Below are 26,948 nucleotides of genomic sequence, written 5' to 3' on the forward strand. Positions count from 1 at the left end.
ATTCCGAATGGCAACACCTTGAATTGGTAATGTATTCCTTTGAATACGAACCGTAGGTACTTTCTGTGAGAAGGGTGTATTGGTATATGAAAGTACGCATCCTTTAGGTCTAATGTGGTCATGTAATCTTGCTGTTTGAGCAGTGGAATGATGTCTTGTAGTGTGACCATGTGAAAATGGTCCGATATGATGTAGGTATTTAGTGTCCTGAGATCTAATATTGGTCTCAATGTTTCGTCTCTTTTTGGGATTAGAAAGTACAGGGAGTAAACTCCTGTGTTTTTTTGTTGTACTGGTACTAATTCTATTGCATCCTTTTGCAGTAGTGCTTGAACTTCTAGTCCTAAAAGTTCTAAATGATGTTGTGACATTTTGCGTGTTTTGGGGGGGGATGTTTGGTGGGAAGTTGTGGAATTCTATGCAATAGCCATGTTGGATTATTGCTAATACCCAATTGTCTGTTGTAATCTGTTGCCAAGATTGGTAGAATTGGCTTAGTCTTCCCCCCACTGGTGTTGAGTGAAGGGGTTGCGTGACTTGAAAGTCACTGTTTAGGTGGAGGTGTTTTTGGAGTCTGGAATCTTCCCCTACTCCTTGGGAATTGACCCCCCCGATATCCCCTGAAACCACCCCTTTGGAAGGAACCCTGATATGGTGTGGTTCTTGATTGTTGGCTGGTGGTGTCTGTGGGTTGGCCACGAAACCCCCCTCTAAATGGAGTTTTTCTGAAAGAGCCTCTGCTCTGCGGGGAGTAGAGTGCGCCCATGGCTTTGGCCGTGTCTGTGTCCTTTTTAAGTTTTTCAATGGCTGTATCCACTTCCGAGCCAAACAGTTGTTTCTCGTTGAAGGGCATATTAAGGACAGCCTGCTGGATTTCAGGTTTGAAGCCTGAAGTGCGTAGCCAAGCGTGTCTCCTTATGGTGACAGCAGTGTTGACTGTTCTTGCTGCAGTATCGGCTCCGTCTAGTGAAGAGCGGATTTGATTGTTTGAGATCGTTTGTCCCTCTTCCACTATTTGCTGCGCCCTTTTTTGGTATTCCTGGGGAAGATGGTCTACGAGAAGTTGCATCTCGTCCCAGTGTGCGCGGTCATATCTGGCCAGCAGCGCTTGTGAATTTGCGATGCGCCACTGGTTGGCTGCCTGTGACGCCACTCTTTTCCCTGCCGCGTCAAATTTTCGGCTTTCTTTGTCCGGAGGTGGGGCGTCGCCAGATGTATGTGAATTTGCTCTTTTGCGAGCTGCCCCTACTACCACAGAGTCGGGTGGTAACTGCGAAGTAATAAACACTGGGTCTGTGGGTGGTGGTTTGTATTTCTTATCCACCCTTGGGGTGATGGCTCTTGATTTTACGGGCTCCTCAAAAATTTGTTTCGCGTGCCGTAACATCCCTGGTAGCATTGGGAGACATTGATATTGGCTATGTGTAGCCGAGAGGGTGTTAAATAAGAAATCATCCTCTATAGGATCGGAATGCAGTTGGACATTGTGGAAGTCTGCAGCCCTAGCCACCAGTTGCGAGTATGAGGTACTGTCCTCTGGCGGTGACGGCTTTGTGGGGTATGACTCGGGATCATTGTCCGGCACTGGGGTGTCATACAGGTCCCAGGCGTCTTGATCCTGATCGTCATGACTTATGGTAGTTTGCGCTGGTGAGTGCATTTGTGGCGGTGTTTGTGCCGGCGATGCCTGTGGAGGAGAGGGCGGAGGCGTGACTTTTTTAACCACTTTGGCTTGTGGTTGTGTGTCATCCTTTGGAAGTCCGATCCTTCTTTTCCTCATGATTGGGGGAAGGGTTGATATCTTCCCTGTATCTTGCTGGATGCACAGTCTCTTTTGTGTGTAGTCCGATTCTACACTTTGGAGCTCTTGTCCAAATTTGTGCATTTGGCCACTTAGTCCTTGTTCCTCTGAGTAGGATGAAGGTGTGGTATTTTTCGGCGCCGAGAGAGAATCTTTTTTCGGTTGCGGCACCGACAGAATTTTTGTTCCTTTCGGCATGGATTCTCGGTGCCGATGTTTTTCGGTGCTGGTATCTTGTTTTTGTCTCTCGGAGCCGCTTTCTCGGCTCCGAGGTTGCTCCATGGCGGTCCCTCGACCGGAGTCGGGTGTCTTTGCTATGGGCGTGCCCTTTTTCGGCCCCTTCGACGGGTCGCCTGATTTATGGGTCGAGCCATGGCCTGTTGGCAGTGGCGTCCCCTGGGCTTTCGGTTTGTCGATGGATTTACTTTTCGACGTCTTACTCACAGTTTGTTGCTGTTGTTCGACGTCGGAGTCTCCGGATTCTGATTCCGGAACCGAGAATGTTTCCTCTTCGTCGTCGAAACGTTGTTTTGTCGACGTGGACGCCATTTGGTGACGCCTGGCTCTTCGGTCCCGGAGTGTTTTTCTGGACCGGAAGGCTCGACAGGCTTCACAGGTATCCTCCTTGTGCTCGGGGGACAAGCACAAGTTACAGACCAAGTGCTGATCTGTATAAGGATACTTACTGTGACATTTTGGGCAGAAACGAAATGGGGTCCGTTCCATCGGCTTCGATGTCGCACGCGGTCGGGCCGACCAGGCCCCGATGGGGGATCGAAACTGCCCCAAAGTCTTCCGATGATCGGTGTCGATGTACCTAACTATCCCGATACCGAACGGAACAATACCGACGCTTTCTTCCGAGATTCTGACTAACTTTCCGAACCGAAACACGGAGCGAAAAGGAATACGTCCGAACCCGACAGCGGAAAAAAAACAATCTAAGATGGAGTCGACGCCCATGCGCAATGGAGCCAAAGAGGGAGGAGTCCTTCGGTCCCGTGACCAAAAAGACTTCTTCGAAGAAAAACAACTTGTAATACTCCGAGCCCAACACCAGGCAGCGGACTGTGCCAAACATGTGTATCTGCAGCAACATATGCCATCGAACGCGTGATTACCTCGAATCGAAAGGATCTCGGTCTTATCCACCACATCTACTCACTACTACACAACATGCATCACACACACACACACACACACCCCCTCCCCCCCGCAACTACCAACCAACCAACCAACCACCCACCCACCAGATTCTACATTACACTAGCTGATGCAATAGCCAACTCTAGTAGCTTGGCGAGTGATTCGGTAGGCTCATTAAACACTCATTCTGGAATAAAAATGTGCACATTTTATGCATTTGAAGAAACCAACGGCATTCATGTTTCCACAAAAATGAATCCTCTCACAGACTAACTCCGCAGATCCACAGGAGCAATTACAATTGGAACCCTCTATTTCTAACCAACATGTGGGGCATCGTACCATTTGTGGGAGACAGATGATACTATTGCCACTAAAAAGATAACTGAAGAGGAACTAACCTGAGGCACAGGTGGATAGAATAGTCCTATGGGTTAGAAAGGCAGCAACAGACCTGACTCACCAGATGAGCTAGTGACACATTAAGAGTCTAACCAGTGTGCCTGGCCAGTTGCTGGGCAATATCAGTGGATCATAACAGAGACCCTATCTAACTCATTACCTAAGCACCTGTGGTCTAGATATGGATCGGCAGATGAAAGAGTGGAAAACAGTGCTGTTTGTCCCCTTTGAGCATTTGCTAAGCAGCCAGGTTTTGTCCTGAAACATTTAAGCAATCCTGTTCTAATGGATGTATGAGAACTGACCAGAAATGTAGATCAAAGCATTGCCCAATGTCAAGCATTCTCATTAGAATAATATTTTACTGAATCTGGCATAATTGCTTTGTTATGCACACAATGGTACCCTGCACAGCACTCGATTCCCACTTCTCTCAGTGGACACGTCAAAGGAATAAACAAGTGGGGTCAACTGCACATTTAAACAAACACAAATAAGGCAGCAAAAAGCTATGCTCTTGTGACAAAGAAAAGGGCACACTGACTTGAATAGCAATCATTAGCCAACTGTGACAACTTGAAAATGGAGCTATATGTGGTTTAAATTAAACAAGAGTAACGCTGAGAGAAACTAATTTAGAAAGATTATCTACCAAAAAAGGGGATTATGGATGAGCAAACTATTGCAGCACAAACATTTATATGAAGGGTTACAAAATATAATTTCAGTGTCAGAAAAGAAAAATGAAGTTGGATAGTACTGGAAAGAAAAAAAATCAAGGTTCCATGTTAGATGAAGTGATCCTGCAGTCTTTGCCCTAAAAAGAAACAATATTAAAGTGCGCTCAGGAAAACTAGTGTATTCAAGAGCAGAAATACATAAATTACAGCGTGCAAGTGAACTAAACAATTAACAAAAAACTGTTTTTCCAACATATTCTGATTACACTGAATACACAACATTACTTACCATATTCTTTTTCATTTACTTCAGAGATGGGCTCGGAAATAACACTGCAGAAAGAAATAGCACTTGCAGCAGAGGGATTGCGAGAATGACCCATATGGTGAGGCACCTTCTTTATGTTCTTGAGGGCTTCTTCAGCCTGTTCCTGCTCCATTGATGCAACCATATCTTTATATGCCTTTCTGGCCTCCTCCGTAAGCGATACCAATTTATTGAATAAACTCTAAACAGTAAAACAGAGCTGCATTAACAATACCCGATTCAATAATTGTTCAAATGCCACATATGAATCAATATTTTTCACATTGCTGCAGCTAGCTGCTACACCTCCATTATAAATACTTTTGAGAACAGGAGAGTGCACAAATATCAACCAACACCCTGTCCATCATAGTGACATTGCAACTCGAAGCAAAGTGTCACTTATCGAAAGACTTACATTGACCACTTATGGGAAAAAGGGGGGTTTTGAGGGGAGGATTCGGGGGGTGTGGGGGGTAAGGCTGGGGGGAGCCATTACACTTCTCCAGATGTGGAAAATATGTCAAACTGGGAGGTATCCACTCCGCCATATTTATAGTGTATACCATACCACACTCTAAATGACCAGCTAAGTCATGCTTTTCAAGCTCAAATTAACTTATTTAACTCAAACTGGTAAAATAATATCTTTGTCACCCTTGCAGTAGTAGATTCCCACAGGTTGTTTTCATTGTAAGGACTCATTTCTCCCACGATGTTTTCTGTGCATACACATCACCAGAGCAGAATGCCGAGGCAACATCAAAATGGCGAAGGAGAAGCAGAGATGAAGACGTACCTCTCATAAGGGTAATGAAATGCTGTACATCAGCACAACTAATGAGTAGGGTGTACTATGCTGCAAATACAGAAAGCATGCCTGGTCACTAGTGCACTAAGCATGAGTGGACCTCACTAGCTTATAGAGTGGCAGAACTTTATCACTGGTTTCTATAAGGAAACGCATGACAGATTACCAGCTACACCTTTGACAGAAGCATTTGCATTGGAGTAAGTGATACAGGTTAAATGGCAAAGGCTTATTTCTGATTGTATTAGATCAACAGAACTTCGGACATTCAGTTTATGAAGTTACAATTCCACCAGGGTTTATCATGTGAACTAGACGTCAAGAAGAATTATTCCATGAATTCAAATAAAAATCAGACTGACTGAAATACTAAAAGTGAATATGAGCAAAGTACCATTTAATTTTTTTTCATAGATCCTGTTTAACATATAAAGAGGCAACACACCTAGCTCGCTGTTCTAATGGTCATTTTGACAATAAGAAAAACGTATTTTCCATGTAAGATACTTTATAAGAGTTCAAATTTATTTTTATTAGTAAGTATGGAGATCACAAGGTTGATGATGCTTACTGAAATATGAAAAATGCATTGCAAAAATAGAGATTGCTTTCAATTTGCTTTATTCGTGTAAGAGAAACTTTAAGAGAATAAGAAAATGTTTGCGAACTGTGCCCTATGATTACACACAAATTTGTCTGAAGAAAATCAAAAATTGCTAGATTTGAGGTGCTTCACCACAGAAAAGTTTTACGTTCTGGAGATGGATATAAGTGAAGTCGAATGTCTTTATAATGTGCACCTAACTCACTGGTATTTAGGCACTAATAGATTCTGAATCATAGGGCCAAGAAATTAAAAGGATTACGTTTTGAAACTTGTTTAGCATGCCCTTTCCAACTCTGGCCTCGCTGGATGGATTCTTCAGAGCTGCTCCGGGGGTGGAGCCTTAATGACAGGCCTCGTGTCTGGCCATCCCCTTTGTTTGCTGAGCAATGCGTCAAGGGTGAGGGGGAATGTAGCTTGAGAGGCCCTCGCACAGAGTGGCTGTATAGAAGTTCAAAGGGGCTGAATCCAATCCCATTCTGAGCTATTTTCCTGTATGCAAACAAGCACAGCGACAGGACGCCTCACTTTCACCTCGAGGGTTCTTACAGGCCCATGATCATGTCTTTTAGGGTCTCATTGAACATCTAAAAAAGCCCATTAGTTTGGGCATGTGCGGGAGTGTAGAACTTATAGGTTAACCCAAACTTCTTACATATGGACTTCAGGTACGCAGACATGAAGTAAGTACCATGATCATAAACTACCTCCTTGGTGAACCCCACATGGGGAAATATCCCTATCAGTGCCCTGGCCACTGAGGGCACATTCACCAAACTCAGGGGTATAGCCTATGGGTACCAGGTAGCATTTTCCACCAAGACTAGGATGAGCTTGTTGCCAAGGGCTGACAAGGTCCAGATGGACCAACAATGTTGATGCCTACCCTTTCAAAAGGAGTGCCAAGGAAAGGGAATTGATGCAAGGTAGCCTTGCACTTACCTCCTGACTGGCCACTGACCTAGAAGGTAAGGCATGACTTGAAGAATGAATTTGAGGCCATCCTCATTTGTGGCCAATAAAAGTGGATGACAAGCCTTTCAAAGATCTTTTCCCGCCCTAGGTGACCTGCCGGGGGAACACTGAGCCAAGCTCCTGTGGGAAGGCCCTGTAGAACTGAGGGACCACAATACACGGGTAGTGGTAGGCTCAAGCCTGCCGCTGTAGGCCCTCCGGAGTATGGCAATCCATCAGCACCTTACAAACTCTTCCATGGTGGGACCTCCTTCCTTCTGCCAGCTGGTCAGTTCAGGTATGATCCCCAAGGCACCAATGTCCTCCACTGTAGGTTCTGGGGCGTCACCCTCCTGCTCACTCTCCTCCCAGACTGCAGGAGTTTCAGGATCCACAGCCCCTTGCCCTTCCTCTTTTTGGCAAGTACCTGGTCCATTATTCCAGGCCCCAGGGTCTTCTGACTACCCTCCAGTGCGACTCTGTGGTCAGGCACATCTACTCAAGCAACCCTAACATCTCCCGATGTGACCTGAGCTTCACCTCCTTCCAGATGGTGTGGTCTACGTCACTGCCAAGCAGACAATCCTTACGCATAGATGGACTCACAGCTACCTCCAAAAACCCCAAGACCATCCATCAATCAATCAATCAATCAAAGGGAACCAGGGCCACTGGGTATCGACTTTCATGGTTGGCAGTTGCAAAAACCTGGTGGAATGTATAAGGAACTACCTGCTCCGAGGTCACCAGATGACAGTTGACAGTTGTCATGCTGGATTCAGTGTCTCTCAGAGCCTCCACCCATTGATGGTGACCCACAGCCTGTATTTCTTAGTGTTACTAGGTATTTGAGTTCCCTGCACCACCTCTCCATCACCCAGTGACACTGGAGTAACCTCTACACAATCCCAATACTAGCTGGGGCAATATCCTCTCCAAGCGCTACACTAACCAACCTCGGTCTCTGTCCACCAGTGGGAACTTTGCTCCCTTGGAACACTAGGAATCCCCCTTGTAATGTTCACCCTGTTGGCTCGCACAGCAATTAGTGGGGGTCCTTCCCTAATGACTTATCATGAAAACCATGTCCTTTTCTGTTCAGGTGGGGACCCTGACTCCTAGAACTACTTTGGGGACCTTCAGAGTCTTTATGTTTGTCTCTAACCTCCTTCTCATGGGGACCCTGCCTACCCTCGTGGCGATTCCCTCCAGATACCATGGTGCTAAGTCAGCAGTTCGCCTCCTTAGAAAACTCCATGGGGTCAGTGAGCTTACCATCAATAAGTGTTGGTGCACATCTCAAAACAAAGACTGAACATGTGCTCGCTTGCAATCAAATTGTACAGCCCCTGGCAATAATTTACTTCACCAAACCGTGCATTACCTTGCAAAAGGAATCCACAATCCACCCAGGACTGCTGTGGCAGCTTCTGGCTGGCCCTAAACATCTGCCAGTACTTCTCAGGTGTGAGGTCATATTTCCTTACAAAGATTTTCTTCACTGTGTTGGGGTGGGGTGGTGGGGGGGTAATTACCTCATCCGCCCCCCCTTCTCTAGGGACTGTAAGGCACCCCTCCCCTCGCTAGGGAGAGGCTTCCAGAGCTAGTCCCCCAATCCTCCCCGGGGATCCTATGCATCTGTAAAGATACATCATAAGATTCAGACCACCTGTCAATGTGATACTGTAGGAAGTTGGCTCTGTATATACTATTTCAAAAGTAAGAAATAGTGTGCACAGAGTCCAAGGGTCCCCTTAGAAGTAAGATAGTGGCAAAAGTAGATCATTCTAATGCTCTATTTTGTGGTAGTGTGGTCGAGCAGTAGTCTTATCAGAGGGTAGTGTTAAGCATTTGTTGTACACACACAGGCAATAAATGAGGAACACACACTCAAAGACAATTCCAGGCCAATAGGTTTTTAAATTGAAAAATATATTTTCTTAGTTTATTTTAAGAACCACAGGTTCAAGATTTACAAGTAATACTTCAAATGAAAGGTATTTCACTTAGGTCCTTTGGAACTTTGAATAATCACAATAGCATGTACAGTTTTGGCAAAAATGGCAAAAGGCTATTTTAAAAGTGGACACAATGCAAAAAATCAACAGTTCCTGGGGGAGGTAAGTAGAGGTTAAGTTCACAGGTAAGTAAAACACTTACAGGGTTCAAAGTTGGGTCCAAGGTAGCCCACCGTTGGGGGTTCAAGGCAACCCCAAAGTTACCACACCAGCAGCTCAGGGCCGGTCAGGTGCAGAGGTCAAAGAGGTGCCCAAAACACATAGGCTTCAATGGAGAACAGGGGTGCCCCGGTTCCAGTCTGCCAGCAGGTAAGTATCCGCGTCCTCGGGGGGCAGACCAGGGGTTTTTTGAAGGGCCCCGAAGGGGGGAGGGGGAGGAGAGACAAGCAGGCACAGAAAGTACACCCTCAGCGGCACAGGGGGCGGCCGGGTGCAGAGTGCAAACAGACGTCTGGTTTTGTATAGAAAGCAATGAGGGTCGCTTCTGCACTGGAGTTCGGTTCCTTCAAGTCCTGGGGGCTGCGGGTGCAGTGTTGGTTCCAGGTGTCGGGTCCCTTGTTACAGGCAGTCGCGGTCAGGGGGAGCCTCTGGATTTCCTCTGCAGGCATCGCTGTGGGGGCTCAGGGGGGTCATCTTTGGCTACTCACGGGCTCACAGTCGCCGGGGAGTCATCCCTGTAGTGTTGGTTTTTCGCAGGTCGAGCCGGGGGCCGCTGTTCACAGGAGTTTCTTGGTCCTTGGTTGCAGAGCAGTCCTCTGCTTCAGAGGTCGCTGGTCCCTGTTGGATGCGTCGCTGTTGCAGTTTTCTTCGAAGTTGGGAGACAGGCCGGTGGGGCTGGGGCCAAAGCAGTTGTCGTCTCCGTCTTCACCGCAGGGTTTCAGGTCAGCAGTCCTTCTTCTTGTTAAGGTTGCAGGAATCTAGTTTCCTAGGTTCTGGGGAGCCCCTAAATACTGAATTTAGGGGTGTGTTTAGGTCTGGGAGGGCAGTAGCCAATGGCTACTGTCCTTTACGTGGCTACACCCTCTTTGTGCCTCCTCCCTGTGGGGAGGGGGGGCACATCCCTAATCCTATTGGGGGAATCCTCCATCCACAAGATGGAGGATTTCTAAAAGTAAGGGTCACCTCAGCTCAGGAAGCCTTAGGTGGCTATCCTGACTGGTGGGTGACTCCTCCTTGTTTTCGTATTTATCTCCTCCAGCCTTTCTGCCAAAAGTGGGGGCAGTGGCCGGAGGGGCGGGCATCTCCACTAGCTGGGATGCCCTGTGGCGCTGTAACAAAGGGGGTGAGCCTTTGAGGCTCACCACCAGGTGTTACAGTTCTTGCAGGGGGAGGTGAGAAGCACCTCCACCTAGTACAGGCTTTGTTCCTGGCCACAGAGTGACAAAGGCACTCTCCCCATGTGGCCAGCAACATGTCTGGTGTGTGGCAGACTGGCAGAAACTAGTCAGCCTACACTGGAAGTCGGGTATGTTTTCAGGGGGCATCTCTAAGATGCCCTTTGGGTGTATGTTACAATAAATTGCACACTGGCATCAGTGTGCATTTATTGTGCTGAGAAGTTTGATACCAAACATCCCAGTTTTCAGTGTAGCCATTATGGTGCTGTGGGGTTTGTGTTTGACAGACTCCCAGACCATATACTCTTATGGCTACCCTGCACTTACAATGTCTAAGGTTTTGCTTAGACACTGTGCGGCATAGTGCTCATGCACCTATGCCCTCTCACCTGTGGTATAGTGCACCCAGCCTTAGGGCTGTAAGGCCTGCTAGAGGGGTGACTTACCTATATCACAGGCAGTGTGAGGTTGACATGGCACCCTGAGGGGAGTGCCATGTCGACTTCGGTATTTTCTCCCCACCAGCACACACAAGCTGTGAAGCAGTGTGCATGTGCTGACTGAGGGGTCCCTAGGGTGGCATAAGACATGCTGCAGCCCTTAGAGACCTTCCCTGGCATCAGAGCCCTTGGTATCAGGGGTACCAGTTACAAGGGACTTACCTGAGTGTGTCAGGTTTGTGCCATTTGTGGAGACAAAGGTACAGTTTAGGGAAAGAACACTGGTGCTGGGGCCCGGTTAGCAGGGTCCCAGCACACTTTCAAATCATAACTTAGCATCAGCAAAGGCAAAAAAGTCAGGGGGTAACCATGCCAAGGAGGCATTTCCTTACAGATACCCAACAACAAGATAAGGCACCAGACCTTTAGGAATATGAATCCTCTTGTCTTCATTATGGGTATGCTGTCACCATCACTGCCTGACCCTGCCTGCCCAGCTTTGCTGTACAGCTCATTAATGTTCCTCTGAAAAGCCAACTGCTCCAAAGCAATTATTTTGTCTGTGGCCAGTTTCCTTTCCTCCATGGTAATTTCTTTCCCCTTCATTCTCAACTGGGCCATCTGCTGCCTATCCTCCCTCTCTACCATCCTGTGGGCCAGCTCTTCTGAGGACGGGCCTCGACAAGATACACTGCTCTCTGCTTCGGCAGGGAGTTCTAACCTAGGAGACAAATCATCCACCTTAGCTGACTGCTGCATCAGGATTGGTATCCAGACCCTGCTCTGGCTCCTCCACATCATACTCCCAATGTTCTATTGGGACTGACAACTGGTGGGCCTTGAGGGCCTTTTGGAAGTCTGCCTTCATGGTGCCCTTTTGGCAGCGCAGCCCCCTCTCCAAAGAAATTTACTCGAGCTCAGCCACTGTCAAGATTGAGGGACTCAAATTCTATCTTTGCAGGTGATGTTGCATGCACAAAGTCAGGTACAGCAACGGTGAATATGGAAAAACAAAAAAACAAAAGGGTCAATCAAGAAGTATCCAGAATTCAAATTGGTCTTTGATTATTTAACTGGGATTTTAGTGCAACACAAAATTACTGTATGACACTGCACAAACAAGTCCTAATCCTCAACGCTGATCATCAATGTGAGAAAAGAGGTTACTGCTTGAGGGAGGTGAAACACTAGTGAAGCAGGATCCACAATCCTCGTCAGGGTAAGGCACAAGCAAACACCAAATTAACCTGTGCTCATCCCTCTAGTAGCTTGGCACTGAGCAGTAAGGCTCAACTTAGAGGCAAAGTGAAGCACTTCAAACAGTAATAAAGTGAAAACACAACACAAGAAGACAATCCCACACCAATCTGGAAAAACAGAATAAACTTGAATAAATAAGATCAAAAATGACAAAATTCCTATCAGTAGAACCAGAGATGTCCAATCTTAAAGATTTCAGTGAAAACAGTGCGCAAAAGCCCAACGAGCCAAATATCGATATCTGGCTGTGCCACACTGTGAGAAAGTCACAAGTTCAGGCTGACCGCAATGGAGCGTGGACCAGCTACAGGGATCCAGGCAGGCCTGATGAACAAGAGGACCCTAAATCCTAGGTGCTGAGTGGTGTGAGGTCCTGCATCAAAGATGCGTCGTGCAGCCGAGGAGGGGCATCCGTTGCAAGAGGCTTCGGAACAATGATGAGTTGTCCTGCATCATTGTCAAGGATCCCATCAACAAGAGCTTGCGATGCGAAGTCTGGTGTTGAGGATGCGTTGGTTCTGAAGAGCTGCGAGGCTGACATATGAAAGCCTGCATAGTCATTAAGATTGCTGTCGACAAGAGATCTGGGATGTGAGGGCCAGCATCGGTGAAGCTTCGCACAGACCAGTTCCGAAGCAGGCTGAGAGACTGATGAGAATTCCTTTTGTTGATAGAACCCTCGGAGCACAGATGGTGCGTTGGTTCTGCACAGGATTGCGTCATACAACAAATGCACATTTAGGCCTACTTCCAAGGGTCCAGGACTGGAATGGTACAACTTGGCAAGGCAAGACTCGCAGGTCGCAGAGTCCAGGTGCTGGGTTGAAGATTGTCAGAGCCTTCTGTCCCTGGGGCCCCTAGTCAGGAGGCCAGCCTTGGAGTCACTCTTGGATCCTAGTTTTTAAAGAAGCAGGACCGTGGGAGTCCTTCACACCCAGGCAAGAGGGCAGCAGGTTAGCACAGCAGGGCAGCAGTCCTTCAGAGGAGTAGTCCAGCAAAGTAGCAGTCGTTTCAGCAGGATAGCAGTCCTTCTTGTCAGTTTTCACAGTTACAGAGGTGTACTGAAGAGTTGGTGTCTGGGGTCCAATGTGTAAACCTTGGCCTTCCTTTGAAGTGGGAGAAACTTCTAGAGGTCCACAGGCATCCTTTCTTCCCTGTCGTCACTCCAGACTTACTACATGGGATGTGTAGCTGTCAGTTCAGAGGAGCTGCTAGGCTGCGATGCAGAGTATGGTGTCGTCATCAAGGCTGCCATCAATGAGGGATGCTGGGACCTGCATCAAGGATGCATTGCGCAGCTGCGTTTCCAAAAAGCCTTGGGGCTGCATAGGTGATGTGGGTCATTGCGATAGGTCAACTCCATGCAGCAGTGGTGGTGCCTCAGTTCTGCTTGTGGTTGCGCCCTGCAAAGGAACGCATCTGCTCTGCTGAATCCACAGAAGTTGGTAGACCACCTGAGACCCACTTTCAAGGGCCCAGGACTGGGACAGCACCCTTTGGCAACATAGACTCACAGGTGGAAGAGTGCAAGTGTTGAGCTCAAGGATGCTGGAGCATTCTGTCCTTTAGGCTCAAGTAGGGAGGCCAGCCAACTAGCGCTTGGAGTCACTTTCAGGTCCTAGGTTCAAAAGATGTAGGTCCAGGCATCTTTCACACATGCAAGAGGGCAGCAGTTCCTTTCAGAGCAACATTCCAGTAAACAGTCTTCTCAGCAGCACAGCAGTCCTTGTTACTGGCAGAGTATCCACAGGTCCAGAAGTGTACTGAAGAGTTGGTGTCTGATGTCCAGTAATTATAACCAGCTATGCCTTTGGCACACCTAAGCTCTCTATTGTGTCTGACTGTCTAGGAGGAATACAGAAAGCCCAACTGACAGCTACATCCAGTCATCTGAACCAGAGACAGGTTGCAGGCTATAAATGGTATGGCAGGAACATGTCAATGTTCTAAAAGTGGGTGTGGCCTGACATGGCTGACAGGACGTGAGCTCCCAGGCAGCAAATTCATTACAATCCTTAGTAACCATGACCGATCTTGCCCCACTGGCGCTTTATCGTGCTCTGCCGTTGCCTTGACGTGCACGGACTGCTGTATGGTGCCATACATACCAAGGGCGTTGCCTGAGGCCTAGAGGGCACTGCGAAGACAGGAGAAAGGGCCAGAGGTGAACTCCTGCTAGTTTGACCTTGGACACGGAGGCACGCGTGCGGTCTGATTCCAGCCCTCCAGTGTACAGACTACCTGGGCAGAGTGTGGGGCCGCTGTACCGTCATCTGGGACTGCTGCGGCTCGCGGAGCCCGGGGAACGCAGGAAGGAACCCACTGCAGCCTGACCTCGGATCGCCTGGGCCTGCCTCATGCTTGCACACTACATCTACTAGTTACCTGCAGGGCTTTGAGCTGGGGAGGCCCAATGCAATGCGACCTGTGCGGCCCACCTGCTCATCCTAGGCCAGCACCAGGCTGCTAGGACAGGGGCCTACGAGGCTTGGTGCAGGCAAGTGTGGGCCCGCCGTGGCTCAGATGAGCTGGATCCTTTCCTTCACAGACCGCCAGAGAGTGTGTGTAGGAAAATGGCTCTCTGTTGCAGTTACCCCCCACTTTTTGCCTGATACTGATGCTGACTTGACTGAAGTGTGCTGGGACCCTACTAACCAGGCCCCAGCACCAGTGTTCTTTCACAAAAAATTTACCATTGTTGCCACAATTGCCACACCCCTGGCACACAGATAAGTCCCTTGTAAAAGGTACCGGTGGTACTAAGGGCCCTGTGACCAGGGAAGGGCTGCAGCATTTGTTGTGCCACCTTTAGGGACCCCTCACGTAACACATGCACACTGCCATTGTGTGTGTTGGTGGGGAGAAAAATGCAAAGTCGGCATGGCATCCCCCTCAGGGTGCCATGCACACAAAATACTGCCTGTGGGATAGGTAAGTCACCCCTCTAGCAGGCCTTACAGCCCTAAGGCAGGGTGCGCGTTACCACAGGTGAGGGCACAGCTGCATGAGCAATATGCCCCTACAGTGTCTAAGTCCATTCTTAGACATTGTAAGTACAGTGTGGCCATATTAAGTATATGGTCTGGGAGTTTGTAAAAATGAACTCCACAGCTCCATAATGGCTACACTGAATACTGGGAAGTTTGGTATAAAACATCTCAGAATAATAAACCCACACTGATGCCAGTGCTGGATTTATAAAAAAAATGCACACAGAGGGCATCTTAGAGATGCCCCCTGTATTTTACCCAATCTTTCAGTGCAGGACTGACTGGTCTGTGCCAGCCTGCTGCTGAGAGATGAGTTTCTGACCCCCTGGGGTGAGAGCCTTTGTGCTCTGAGGCCAGAAACAATAGCCAGCACTAGGTGGAGATGCTTAACACCTACCCCCTGCAGGAACTGTAACACCTAGCAGTGAGCCTCAAAGGCTCTAGCTTCGTGTTACAATGCCCCAGGGCACCCAGCTAGTGGAGATGCCCGCCCCCTGGACACAGCCCCCACTTTTGATGGCACGTTCAGGGGAGATAATGAAAAAAACAAGGAGGAGTCACCCACCTGTCAGGAAAGCCCCTAAGGTGTCCTGAGCTGAGGTGACCCCTGCCTTTAGAAATCCTCCATCTTGATTTTGGAGGATTCCCCCAATAGGATTAAGGATGTGCCCCCTTCCCCGCAGGGAGGATGCACAAAAAGGGTGTAGCCACCCTCAAGGACAGTAGACATTGGCTACTGCCCTCCCAGACCTAAACACACCCCTAAATTTAGTATTTAGGAGCACCCAAAAACCCAGTTATTCAGATTCCTGCAACCTGAAGAAACTGCTGACCTAGAAGCCTGCAGAGAAGGAGGAAGATGACAACTGCTTTGGCCCCAGCCATACCAGCCGGTCTCAAACTTCGAAAACCTGATCCATCGACGCATCCAACAAGGACCAGCGACCTCTGAAGCCTCAGAGGAATGCCCTGGACTAAAGGACCAAGAAACTGCAGTGAACAGCAACTTCTTTGCAACAAAGAAGCAACTTCCAAAGATTTCACGTTTCCCGCCGGAAGTGTGAGACTCTACACTCTGCACCCGACGCCCGCGGTTTGACCTGCAGAAAACCAACACCTCAGGGAGGATTTCCCAGCGACTGTGAGTAACCAGGGACGACCCCTCTGAGCCCCCACAGCGACGCCTGCAGAGAGAATCCAGAGGCTCCCCCTGACTGCAACTGCTTGTAACAAGGGACCCGACGCCTGGAACCAACACTGCACCCGCAGCCCCCAGGACCTGAAGGAACCGAACTTCGAGGCAGGAGTGACCCCTAGATGAATCTCTGCCTTGCCCAGGTGGTGGCTGTCCCGAGAAGCCCCCCCCTGTGCCTGCCTGCACCGCTAGAGTGACCCCCGGGTCCCTCCATTGAAACCTATACAAAACGCCTGCTTTGCACACTGCACCCGGCCGCCCCTGTGCCGCTGAGGGTGTGTTTTGTGTGCCTACTTGTGTCCCCCCCCAGTGCTCTACAAAACCCCCCTGGTCTGCCCCCCGAGGACGCAGGTACTTACCTGCTGGCAGACAAACAGGAGCCCCCCTGTTCTCCATAGGCTCCTATGTGTTTTGGGCACCTCTTTGACCTCTGCACCTGACCCGCCCTGAGCTGCTGGTGTGGTAACTTTGGGGTTACCCCAAACCCCCAACGGTGGGCTGCCTATTCCCCAGAACTGAGACTTGTAAGTGTTTTACTTTCCTCCTAATCTAACCTTTACTTACCTCCCCTAGGAACTTTAGATTTTTGCACTGTGTCCACTTTGAAAATAGCTTATTGCCATTTTTACAAAGACTGTACATTATATTGTTTTCATTCAAAGTTCCTAAAGTATCTAAGTGAAGTACCTTACATTTAAAGTGTTTAATGTAAATCTTGAACCTGCGGTTCTTTTAATAAACTAAGAAAATATATTTTTCAATATAAAAACCCATTGGCCGGGAGTAAGTGTTTGAGTGTGTGTTCCTCATTTATTGCCTATGTGTGTACAACAAATGCTTAACATTACCCTCTGAGGGATAGGTGGTGCCCGCCTACGGGCGAGGTCACTGGGAATTGTAGGCTTCCGCTCCCCAGGCAGACGGCAGGCTGGGGCCTGTTATGACATCTTTGCTGGGCCCAGCTGTGAAGGGTGACCCCCACGGTCTGCCACATGCTAGGTGAGAGGCTTTTTGGGAACTTGCTGCAACATGGTATGCGCACATCGCTTTGGGGTGCCCCTCTCCCTTATCACCCAACGGCCTGACGCCTTCACTCTAAGGGTCCAGCTCATGAGATTTTCCTCTGCAACACGCATTTGGAAGCGCTGCGGCCCACATTGAGAACTATCTACAGTGCCGGTGCAGCAGTAGCTCGGCATGTGGCAGTTACATACCTGCCCTGTGCTCTAGGAGGAACAACACTCTTTGGGTTCCCATCATTCATAACTACGGCTGCGTTTGGCAGGTGATTTGTGCGACACTCGGAGGGCTTCTACATCCCACGAGTGGCTGAAAACAGACATGTTGCATGTCAAAGTGCTGTTGGCTATAACCTCTGGGGTCCTGCTGTGGTGGGAAGCGGCATGAAGGGGAGTTATTTGGGACAAGAGGAACTTCACATCGGACCCAACCCCACGGGCTACCTATAATGTCTGTATACATGGGGCACTGTTCAGGTTTCACGGCTCCCTTTCTGCTAATACCCACTCTACAGGGTCAGGGTACATGCCAGGGATGCCCGCTCTTTCCACTTCTCTTTGCACTAACAATAGAACCCTTGGTGCTTTGGGCACAGTGAGAGTTGCAACACGGAGGGATACAGACGGGGGCTACGTGTCATGTTGTCTTATATGCAGACGATGCCCTGTTTTATTTGTTTTCCCCTAGGGAAACCGTTCTGGCTTTACTTTTTTTTTTTTGTAAAGTATTTGTGGATCCTAATGCTAGGCCCACTGCTGCAGTGCCGCTCACTAGCTCCACACACCCTAGTTGGGTACTGCAAACAGGGCAAGTTTCATGCTTGGCTATTGTTAACCAAGGCTCAATTTCTCTGTCCTACACCTCTTCTTACGAGGATCTCCGGTACCAAAGACTGCAATCTACCAAATTCTGAGCCTTGGTTTGGTGAAGCATGCACTGGGTTCATTGTAGTCTGGCACAGAGGTTGCCTGGTCCACAGATCCTTTTTGGGGTTTATGGTACCTTGGCTCCTAAAATGCTGCCGAAGGTCTGCACTCAAGGCAGCAACTGAGGATCTAGAACTCCTTTTTAGGTGCAACTGTTTAACAAATACTGGAAAGAGTCTACTGACAACACAACTCATTTTATTTTAGTTTAACATCTGAGGGAGCATTTTGAGGGTACCCAACAAGATCTCGTGGCTTGAGGAGGGTATTGGGCTGGGGGAGCGGGGGATCAACATGTGCTCACACTGCCATCTTATGTGGCCTTTGAATTTTTGTTTTCAGGATGCAGAGGCTTTGTCCCTTATCCAGAAATGGCAGTTGAAGGAGAATTTTTTCCAATGAACTTGAAAGGGAAGATGGGAGAGAAGGATCCCTTACGCAATCTGATTCTTCTATTTATTTTTTTAATTTTGGCTTTCATGCTGAGGATGAGATCCATGAAGCCTTAGCAATTAAAACAGCCATGATATGCAAAGGTGTTAACCCTTTCAAGCCAATTAGGCACCTTTGTAAAACACTTACAAAAACTACACCACACCAACAAAACCACAAAGAGTGAAGGACTACTTTCATGCAACATTTGGTGTAAATCTATTTAGCCTTTAATTTGGCATAAGGTGGTAAATCAGGTTATTCTGGCTGCAGGTGCAATCAAAATTTCCTGTGGAAGCTAAAAATGGGAAAACATCTTTCTTCACTCCGATGCGTCCTTTTCTTTTTTTGTTTTTTTTGTGTAAGACTTTCAGCCATGTTGCACAGCTGCTGTACAACACTGCTAAAAACATAGCATTGGCTACCCCAATAGCAGTCCTTAAAAGCAGTTCAGCCATGTTGGACAGCAGCGAGCGCGCTATGCAACATGGTTGGAAGTTTGGGGAAAAAACATTCGATGGTGTAGCCAACACTGGGATGAAAAGGGAGGGAAAAAGAATGAAGGTGCTGGAGAGGAGGTCGAGAGAGAACAAGAAAAAGTGTGGGGGAATGGGAAAAAAAAAAGCAAGACAGAAAAAATTCTGAGATTGACATATAGTGTGACAGAGAAGGTTAGGGAAAGTGTGTATGTGCGTGAGACGGAGAGAGAGAAGAAGAGCAAAAGGGAGAGGGGAAGATGAGCTAGTTAAGATAAAAGCCCCAAGGAGGTGAACAATTCATGATGTATGGTATTCTTGTGATCCCTGTATAAATGACAGTCTGATTTCTTTATAATCTGCAACTTTGAAGCACCCAGTCGCCCATTATTTAAAAAAACAAACTAAAAAAACAAACAAAAAAAGGATGCCAGGACTACACTCTCCACTATTATAAGTTATTACAGTTACGTTCTGACGTCATTGTGCCTGATGCCATGGTGAAAGGCAGATAAGGTCACGGAGCTTAATTGAAGTAGCTGTTTAAAGCAACGAAAATAAAACGTTGCTTTTTTTTCTTCTGCTCTATTGTAATAGCTAACAATGAGTTGCAATATCCTTACAATGTACAGCAGGAGATGCTTTATCCCTTATTTATCACACTTGAACACATGGTTCCCCTGGGATGCAGAAGTGAAGGCATAGAGGCTGTGCTCAAAATTCTGCCACAGTGCACAACCCGTCTCAAGCTTAACAGCGCATGGATGAACAGATGCATATTCAGATGCTCTTTCCACAAACGGAGCATGAAAATAAAGTGAAAGAGAAAATGTGATTCTGGGGATGAAAACGTGATGAGTGTAATCTGGCACAAAAATATGAGTTAAAACTAGAACTTCTTGTAACTAATCGAGTTCTCTGGGTATCGCATCCGCGGATAGCAAGTGTAGCCACAAGCTACCACTAGGCAGTCGTGAGTGATTATACAGTGCAAAAGTGTGCATGTTGAGTTGTGTAGCTATAGTCACAGTTATTGCAGAGAAAAAACAGTATTCCTCAAAGCTCTACATTTAAAAAAACAAAAAAAATAATGTTTTGGCATGAAGTCAAAGAAAACAGTGACAGAAATGTACAAGTTACTTACCTTCGGTAACAAAATATCTGGTAGAGACGTATTCTAGTTGCAGATTCCTTACCTTAGAATTTCCCCCCAGGCGTCAGACTGAATCCAGAGATTTTTCTTAGAGCAGTACCCTTGTGCGTCGGTAGGTGGCGTCGGTCGACTCTGCAGGCGTCGCAGCCGCCGTGATGACATCGGGAGTAGTACATAGACGCCGTCCTTGTGCAGTTACGTCAGTTTCTTTTAACGACTTTCCACGCCAGAGCGAGAGCCGCTAAGAACACTGAGTTTGGTGAGCCAGAGCTAAGGACCTGAAACGGGGGAATCCCTGTCCCTATAAATCGGTTCGACAGCGTGGAGGATGGGTGGGCGGTAAGGAATCTGCAACTAGAATATGTCTCTACCAGATATTTTGTTACCAAAGGTAAGTAACTTGTACATCTGATAGAGACTTCTAGTTGCAGATTTCTTACCTTAGAATAGATACCCAAGCAATGCCATCCTCGGTGGTGGGCTGCAAACTAAGATCGTACTAGAAAGTCCTGCAGGACCGAACAACCAATGTAGCCATCCCGACGGACCTGACTATCCAGGCAGTAATGCTTAGCAAACGTGTGCAGTGACGCCCACGTAGCTGCCGGACAGCTGTCCAGGACAGGAACTCTGCGTGCTAACGCAGTGGATGCTGCAGTGGCCCTAGCAGAATGAGCCCGCAGGCCGTCAGGAAGTTGCTTTTTTGCCAAAGCATAGTACATTTTGATGCAAAGAAGCACCCATCGAGAGATGGTATGCTTCTGCACCACCTTCCCTTCGCACCCACATAGCCAACAAAGAGTTGATCGTCCACCCGGAAGGCTTCAGTACGATTGAGATAGAACGCCAACGCTCTTTTTGGGTACAGACGGTGGAGTCTCTCCTCCTCATGGGAAGGATGTGGGGGTGCGTAGAAGGTAGGCAAAGTGATGGACTGGCCTACATGAAATGGTGTAACCACCTTAGGTAGGAAGGAAGCCCTAGTGCGTAACACCACTTTGTCGGGCGCACAGACAAGTATGGAGGCTTTGAAGAAAGGGTCTGAAGCTCACTCACCCTGCAAGCAGAGGTGATGGCGATGAGAAAGACCGTTTTGAATGTGAAGAGCCGAAAGGGACAATTATGCATTGGCTCAAAGGGGGTACAAATCAAGTAAGTACGTACAAGATTAAGATCCCACTGAGGCATGATGAAGGGAGTGGGAGGAAATAAGTGGGTGAACCTACTCACAAGAGGAGATTTAAAGAGTGAGGGCTGATCAGGAAGCCTAAGAAAGGCGGAAATGACAGACAGATACACCTTAAGGGTACCCAATTCAGAGCCCTGCTGGGCTACAGAAAGAATGAATAGAAGAACCTCTGAAAGAGGGGCAGAAAGGGGCTCAACAGATTTGTTTGTGCACCATGCCACAAATTTATTCCAAAGACAAATTGCAGACTTCAACTATTGCCGTTCAATATCCATGCATGAAGGTGGAGGTTGGACAGGTTCGGTGGAGGACTGTCCTGTGGAAACTCCAATGCGCAAAGTAGCTGACATTGCGCATTCTCTGCAGAGGCGAACAGATCTAACCAAGGCTCTCCCCACTTGAGAAAGAGACCTTGCACCACCTCTGGATGGAGACGCCATTCATGATCAACAGTGCGTCGGGAGAGTTCGTCTGCTCTGGCGTTGAGAGAGCCCGCCAGATGTTGAACCATCAGGGTAATGCCCGGATGTTCCAGCCATGTCTAGAGGCGTAGTGCCTCCTGACAAAGGACCAAGGACCCTATCCCGCCTTGTTTGTTGGAGTACCACATGGCGATAGTGTTGTCCGTGAACACCTGCACTACTTTCCCTTTGAGAGAGGGAAGGAATGCTTTCAATGCAAGTCTGATCGCTCGGAGCTCCAGCAAATTTATGTGGAGTCCCGACTCCGCCGGAGACCAGAGGCCTCTGATCTCTGCCTCTCCCATGTGGCCGCCCCATCCCAGAAGCGACGCATCTGTCACTATGGAGAGATCTGGGTGGGGAAGAGAGAGGGATCCGCCAGTGACCCAATTGGGATTTGAAAGCCACCACTGCAGGTCTTCCACAGTCCCCTCCAAGATCTGGACCATGTCTGAGAGATTCCCCTGATGCTGCGCCCACTGGAACTTCAAGTCCCACTGCAGAGCCCGCATATGCTACCTGGCATGTGTTACTAGCAGGATGCAGGAGGCCAAGAGGCCCAGCAGCCTCAGAATATGTCTCACCGAAACCCAAGACCAAGGCTGAAAGATCAGAATCATAGCCTGAATGTCTTGGACTCACTTTTGGGGAGGATAAGCCCGAAACAGCACTGTGTCCAGAACTGCTCCGATGAAAGGGATCGTCTGAGAGGGAGTCAGGTGTGACTTCGGCACGTTGATAGTGAACCCCAGCTGGTGCAAGAGGTCCACCGTAGTCTGGAGGTGGAAGACCACTGTCAGGGGCGAAGGCGCCTTCAACAGCCAGTAGTCTAGGTAAGGGAAGACTTTCGTGAACACCCGAGGGGCACTGGTAAGGCCAAAAGGGAGCATGGTAAATTGAAAGTGCTCGTGACCTACCACGATTCGTAGGTAACGTCTGTGGGCAGGCAGGCAGGATGGGGATGTGGAAATAAGCATCCTGCAAGTCCAACACTACCATCCAGTCTCCTGAGTCCAAGGCAGACAGAACATGAGCCAGGGTGAGCATTATAAACTTCTCCTTGAGGAAGTAGTTCAGGTCCCGAAGATCTAGGATAGGGCGCAAGCCTTTGTCCTTCTTTGGTATCAGAAAGTAGTGGGAATAACAAGCACAACCTACTTATGGCACAGGGACCCCTTCTATAACTACCTTGGCCAAGAGAGCTGCGACTTCCTGGTGGAGAGGTACCAAATGATCCTCCGAAAGGTGATGGGAGGATGGTGGCATGTGTGGTGGTGCAGATTCGAAAGGGAGGGAGTAGCCCTTCTGAATTATTTGCAAAACCTACCCGTCCGTGGTTATATGTTCCCAGTGGGGCAGGTGATGGCGAATTCTGCCACCAACTGGGCGAGAGTGAGGGGACAGACTAGGAAGGTTTGGAGGCTGCTGCGGGGGCAGAGGTTGACTGGATAGACCTCTGGTTCCCTGTCCCACGGCCACGTGGGATTCCGTGCCCCCGGCCACGCATAGGCTGTCCAGCGTGCATGGCCTGGTGGCTGGGTGGAGGACACGACTGTGCGCCCCTTCCGTGGCCACGAAAGGGATGAAAAGCGGACTGTGGGGGGCGTGTGGCGGAAGAAAGGCCAAGGGAACCAGCCGTAGCCCTGTCGCTGCAATCTGGGCGATCTGCCCAGAGAGTCGGTCGTATCCAGCCCACAACGGATCGTGAACTTTGCAGCGTCTGTCCCATCTTTGACTGCTTGGGAGATGATCGCACGGGCCTCCTCAGGTATCTGTGGCAGGACTTGCGCAACCGTATCCCACAGTGAGTGGGAATAACACCCCAAAAGGCATGCGGTGTTCGCGGACCGCAGCGCGAGGCTGGAGGAAGAAAACAACTTCTTACCAAATTGTTCCAGCCTTTTGGATTCCCTATCCGGGGGTGCGGAAGGGAACGCGCCAGAAGAAAAGGACGCCTGGATGACAAGACTCTCTGGCGTCGGATGTTGGGACAGAAACTTTAGGTCGTTCGGCGCAGGCCGATGGTGGCGAGCGATAGTTCTGTTCATAGGAGCCCGTGTTGGGTTTGGACCATGTACCCAAAAAGACATCAGTGAGGGCTTCATTAAATGGAGAAGGGGTTCAGAGGTAGAAGCCCCAGGCTGAAGCACCTCAGTAAGGAGATTAGACCTGACTTCGAGAGGTAGGTAGCTCAAGGCCAAGAACCTCAGCCGCCCTACTAACCACCATACTATAGGTAGCTTCCTCCGCCATAGCCACGGTAGGAGGAGACAGCATGCCAGCGTCAGGAGAAGGATCCAGACCACTGGCTTCGCCCAAGTCCTGTGCCCAGTCCATAGTACGGTCTTCCTGGTATTCATAAGGGTCCAGGGACCTCTCCAATTCCTCCCCGTATTCGTACCCATAGGAAAATGGGTCAGAATCCGTCCTCGGGCAAATAGGGCCCACCGACGCTGATGGCGGCGTCGGCCGACGCCGCTCTGACTCATCGGGAATGAGAATCGGGTCGACATTGATAGTGGGCACTACCGACGTCAGGAGCGTCGATAAACGACCCGGCGCAGGGGAAGGTCTCGATTGTGCGACCGGCGTCGGATCGGATCCGCGCATGGATCCGGAGGTGACCTCAGTGGCCGGGGCCGAAGCCGCCGCGGTGCGGAACCCGGAGGCACCTCAGCCAATCCCCTTGGGCCCGAAGGCGCTGTATCGGGGTCGGCACGTCAAAAGATGAGGTGCATGGCTTCATAGAACTCTGAGTTGGGCGGGGGTCGCTCTGGCTCCGGCAAACTCGGGGAAGCGCAGAGTCGACCCAGACGTAGGCTCCAAAGAAAGAGGCCTAGTGCGTGGACGCTCGTGTCGCGTCGGCCGAGCAACGGGGTGAAGTCGGAGAGCGATGGGACTTCTTCGACTTCTTCTTACCTTGACCCAAAGACTTCGAAGAAGACAAGTGGTAATGGCTCTGCGACCGATCTTGAGACCTTCTTCTCGAGCGAGATCAGGATCTACACAGAGTCGAGTGCCAGGCCGCCATCAGCTTTAGGGACCGCTCCCCCAAAGCCTTCGGATGCATTGCCCGACACTCAGAGAACGACTTCGGGTCATGATCGTGCTCAAGGCACCACAGGCAAACACAATGAGGGTCTGTCACCGACATCATGCGGTGGCAGTCCTCGCACAGCTTGAACCTGGTCTTCAAGGACATCCTTGACGCACCAAGTGTCGCACCAAAAAAGTTTGACAAAACGGTCGAATTCGACCAAAAAATAGCAGAGGGTAGCTCTCTCTCAGATCAGCGCGTGACGCGGAAAGAAAAGAACTAATGTCACTGCGCGAGGGCAGCGTCTATGTACTACTCCAGACATCATCACGGCGACCACGACGCCACCTACCGATGCGCAAGGGTATTGCTCGAAGAAAAATCTCCGGATCCAATCGGACGCCAGGCGGAAAATTCTAAGGTAAGGAATCTGCAACTAGAAGTCTCTATCAGATATAGCTGTACTGCCTGAGCAATAGAGAGTATTGTTCTAATAGACATTGGTTTACAGATCCAAGCAAGCAACATTATAGGGGAAAGCATTGGTGTGTAGCATTGGAACAAAGCAATTCATGTGTTTTATGCTAATTAGGCAGAACATCATAACCAAGAAACTACTCAAGGTAAGATTCTAGCATGGTAAACATATGGAGAAGCATCTCACAGTGAAACCACATCAGAACAAAATAAAAGAAACAAGCCACTGTCTACTCAAGCACAACAAACATACAGAGAAACAACTTAATATTTAAAACAAATCTCAATCCCAGCGCCAGAGTCAAAAGAACACACAAAAAAAAAAAAAATGCACTTGGTCCATGCCCCACTGATGGGAGAAACAAACGGAGAGGGTGAAACTGGTACACACTGACCAATCAGGAGTCAGTAAATAAGACTGGCAATAAAGCCAACCAATGGTAAAGTGATGGGGGGGGGCTCTAAGCCCCTTCTATTTAACCAAAATGCCTTGCAAGCACAATGCATGCGACCTAAAAAGACTTTTTGCAATGGAAAGTGTGACTAAGCCAAAATAATACAGGAGTGACTGCCCCTGTGATATATTTTAAATGACCAAACTCCCTCACTTTGCACATAGGCAAGCCTGACAGTGGCTGAAGAGACACTAGGCTCTTCCCCACCACCTCAAAACAACTTAAATAGTTGGGGAAGTCTAACAAACTCCTACGGCACAGACACGACTCCCAAAAGTGTCAGCCCTGAAATGTGCCCGCCCGGGGTATCTTACAGGAATATCCCCACTGGGTGATGTATGGGCACACAGTCACAATAAGGTTTTTGACCAGTTTTCTAAGAATTGGGTCTTGGTAATCTCAAAATATTTAGCTATCTACATCTTTGTCACGTGTTCGAGCCCTACAGAGACAAACTGGAGGCGGTGTTGGAATTAAATCCTCTAGAAATTAAGCTGGCAATGGAGCACCTGAGGAAGAAAAGCATTTCCCAGATTTATAGATCCCTGATCCAAAATGTACCAAATCCTCTTGTGGCCTTGTGGGAGAAGTGAGATGAGACCTTGGCTCACTTACAGATTAGGTGGAGGCAAAAAATGGCATCATGCTGTCTGGCTTTGTTAGCCTGTCATTGAGATTAATACATTTCAACTACTCCAGAGTATAACTGCTGAATGGGAGGGGGAACATCGGTACTGAAGCTTTAGTGGGACTCTGCTTCTTAGTGGCTAGACGGGACTCTGCATATAAATAGATTTCCTAAGAACCGCCTCTTGTGACCGAATGGCAAAGGGGCATGGACAGATGTTCATCCACTGAGAAAACGGGAGTATAAACTGCATGGATGTAAGAAAAAACATACTACATCCTCGGGCAGGTGGGACCGCCATAGGGACCCCAGTGGACAGGACTGTTGAGCCACTGGGCTATATTAAACATCTTCTTTTTTTCATTTGATTTCACTTCATACACAGTGAAACTCGTGGTCGGTGGGAAAAGTAAGGCCTCCGAGTATGCAACTTAATGTCTGTCTGACACCCGTGTGACTTGATTTTACCTACAATACATGCTGTTCTAATGCTTTGTACCGTTACTGATTACTATAATCTAAGAAAAATGTTATAAAATCTCCATCCCCTTTACAGAAAATTATCGTAGTAATTTTTATCTTTTTGTTCTTTCCTTCAACCATAAAATTAAGTAGAAAAGATTTTGTTGTCTTCCAACTAAATCATGTGTGTGTGGCCCTTAGTTGTATATAAACCATCATCTTTTCTCTCATTGTCTATGTTTTGTGTGCAGGCACAACATTATGTATTCTATAAAGATTATTTTACC

General features: G+C 48.5%; 1 protein-coding gene across 2 annotated transcripts in view; it reads right to left on the bottom strand.

Annotated features, from left to right (window-relative positions):
* SECISBP2L (SECIS binding protein 2 like) overlaps window positions 1-26,948 on the bottom strand; it is a 435,435-nt gene that overhangs the window by 30,003 nt on the left and 378,484 nt on the right. For both annotated transcript variants that reach the window (XM_069222506.1, XM_069222505.1), the window contains exon 17: window positions 4,319-4,538. In XM_069222506.1, the coding sequence (XP_069078607.1) occupies window positions 4,319-4,538 (220 nt within the window). The remainder of the gene's footprint in view (window positions 1-4,318; window positions 4,539-26,948) is intronic.

Source organism: Pleurodeles waltl, chromosome 3_1 (assembly GCF_031143425.1).
Source record: "Pleurodeles waltl isolate 20211129_DDA chromosome 3_1, aPleWal1.hap1.20221129, whole genome shotgun sequence".
NCBI lineage: Eukaryota > Metazoa > Chordata > Amphibia > Caudata > Salamandridae > Pleurodeles > Pleurodeles waltl.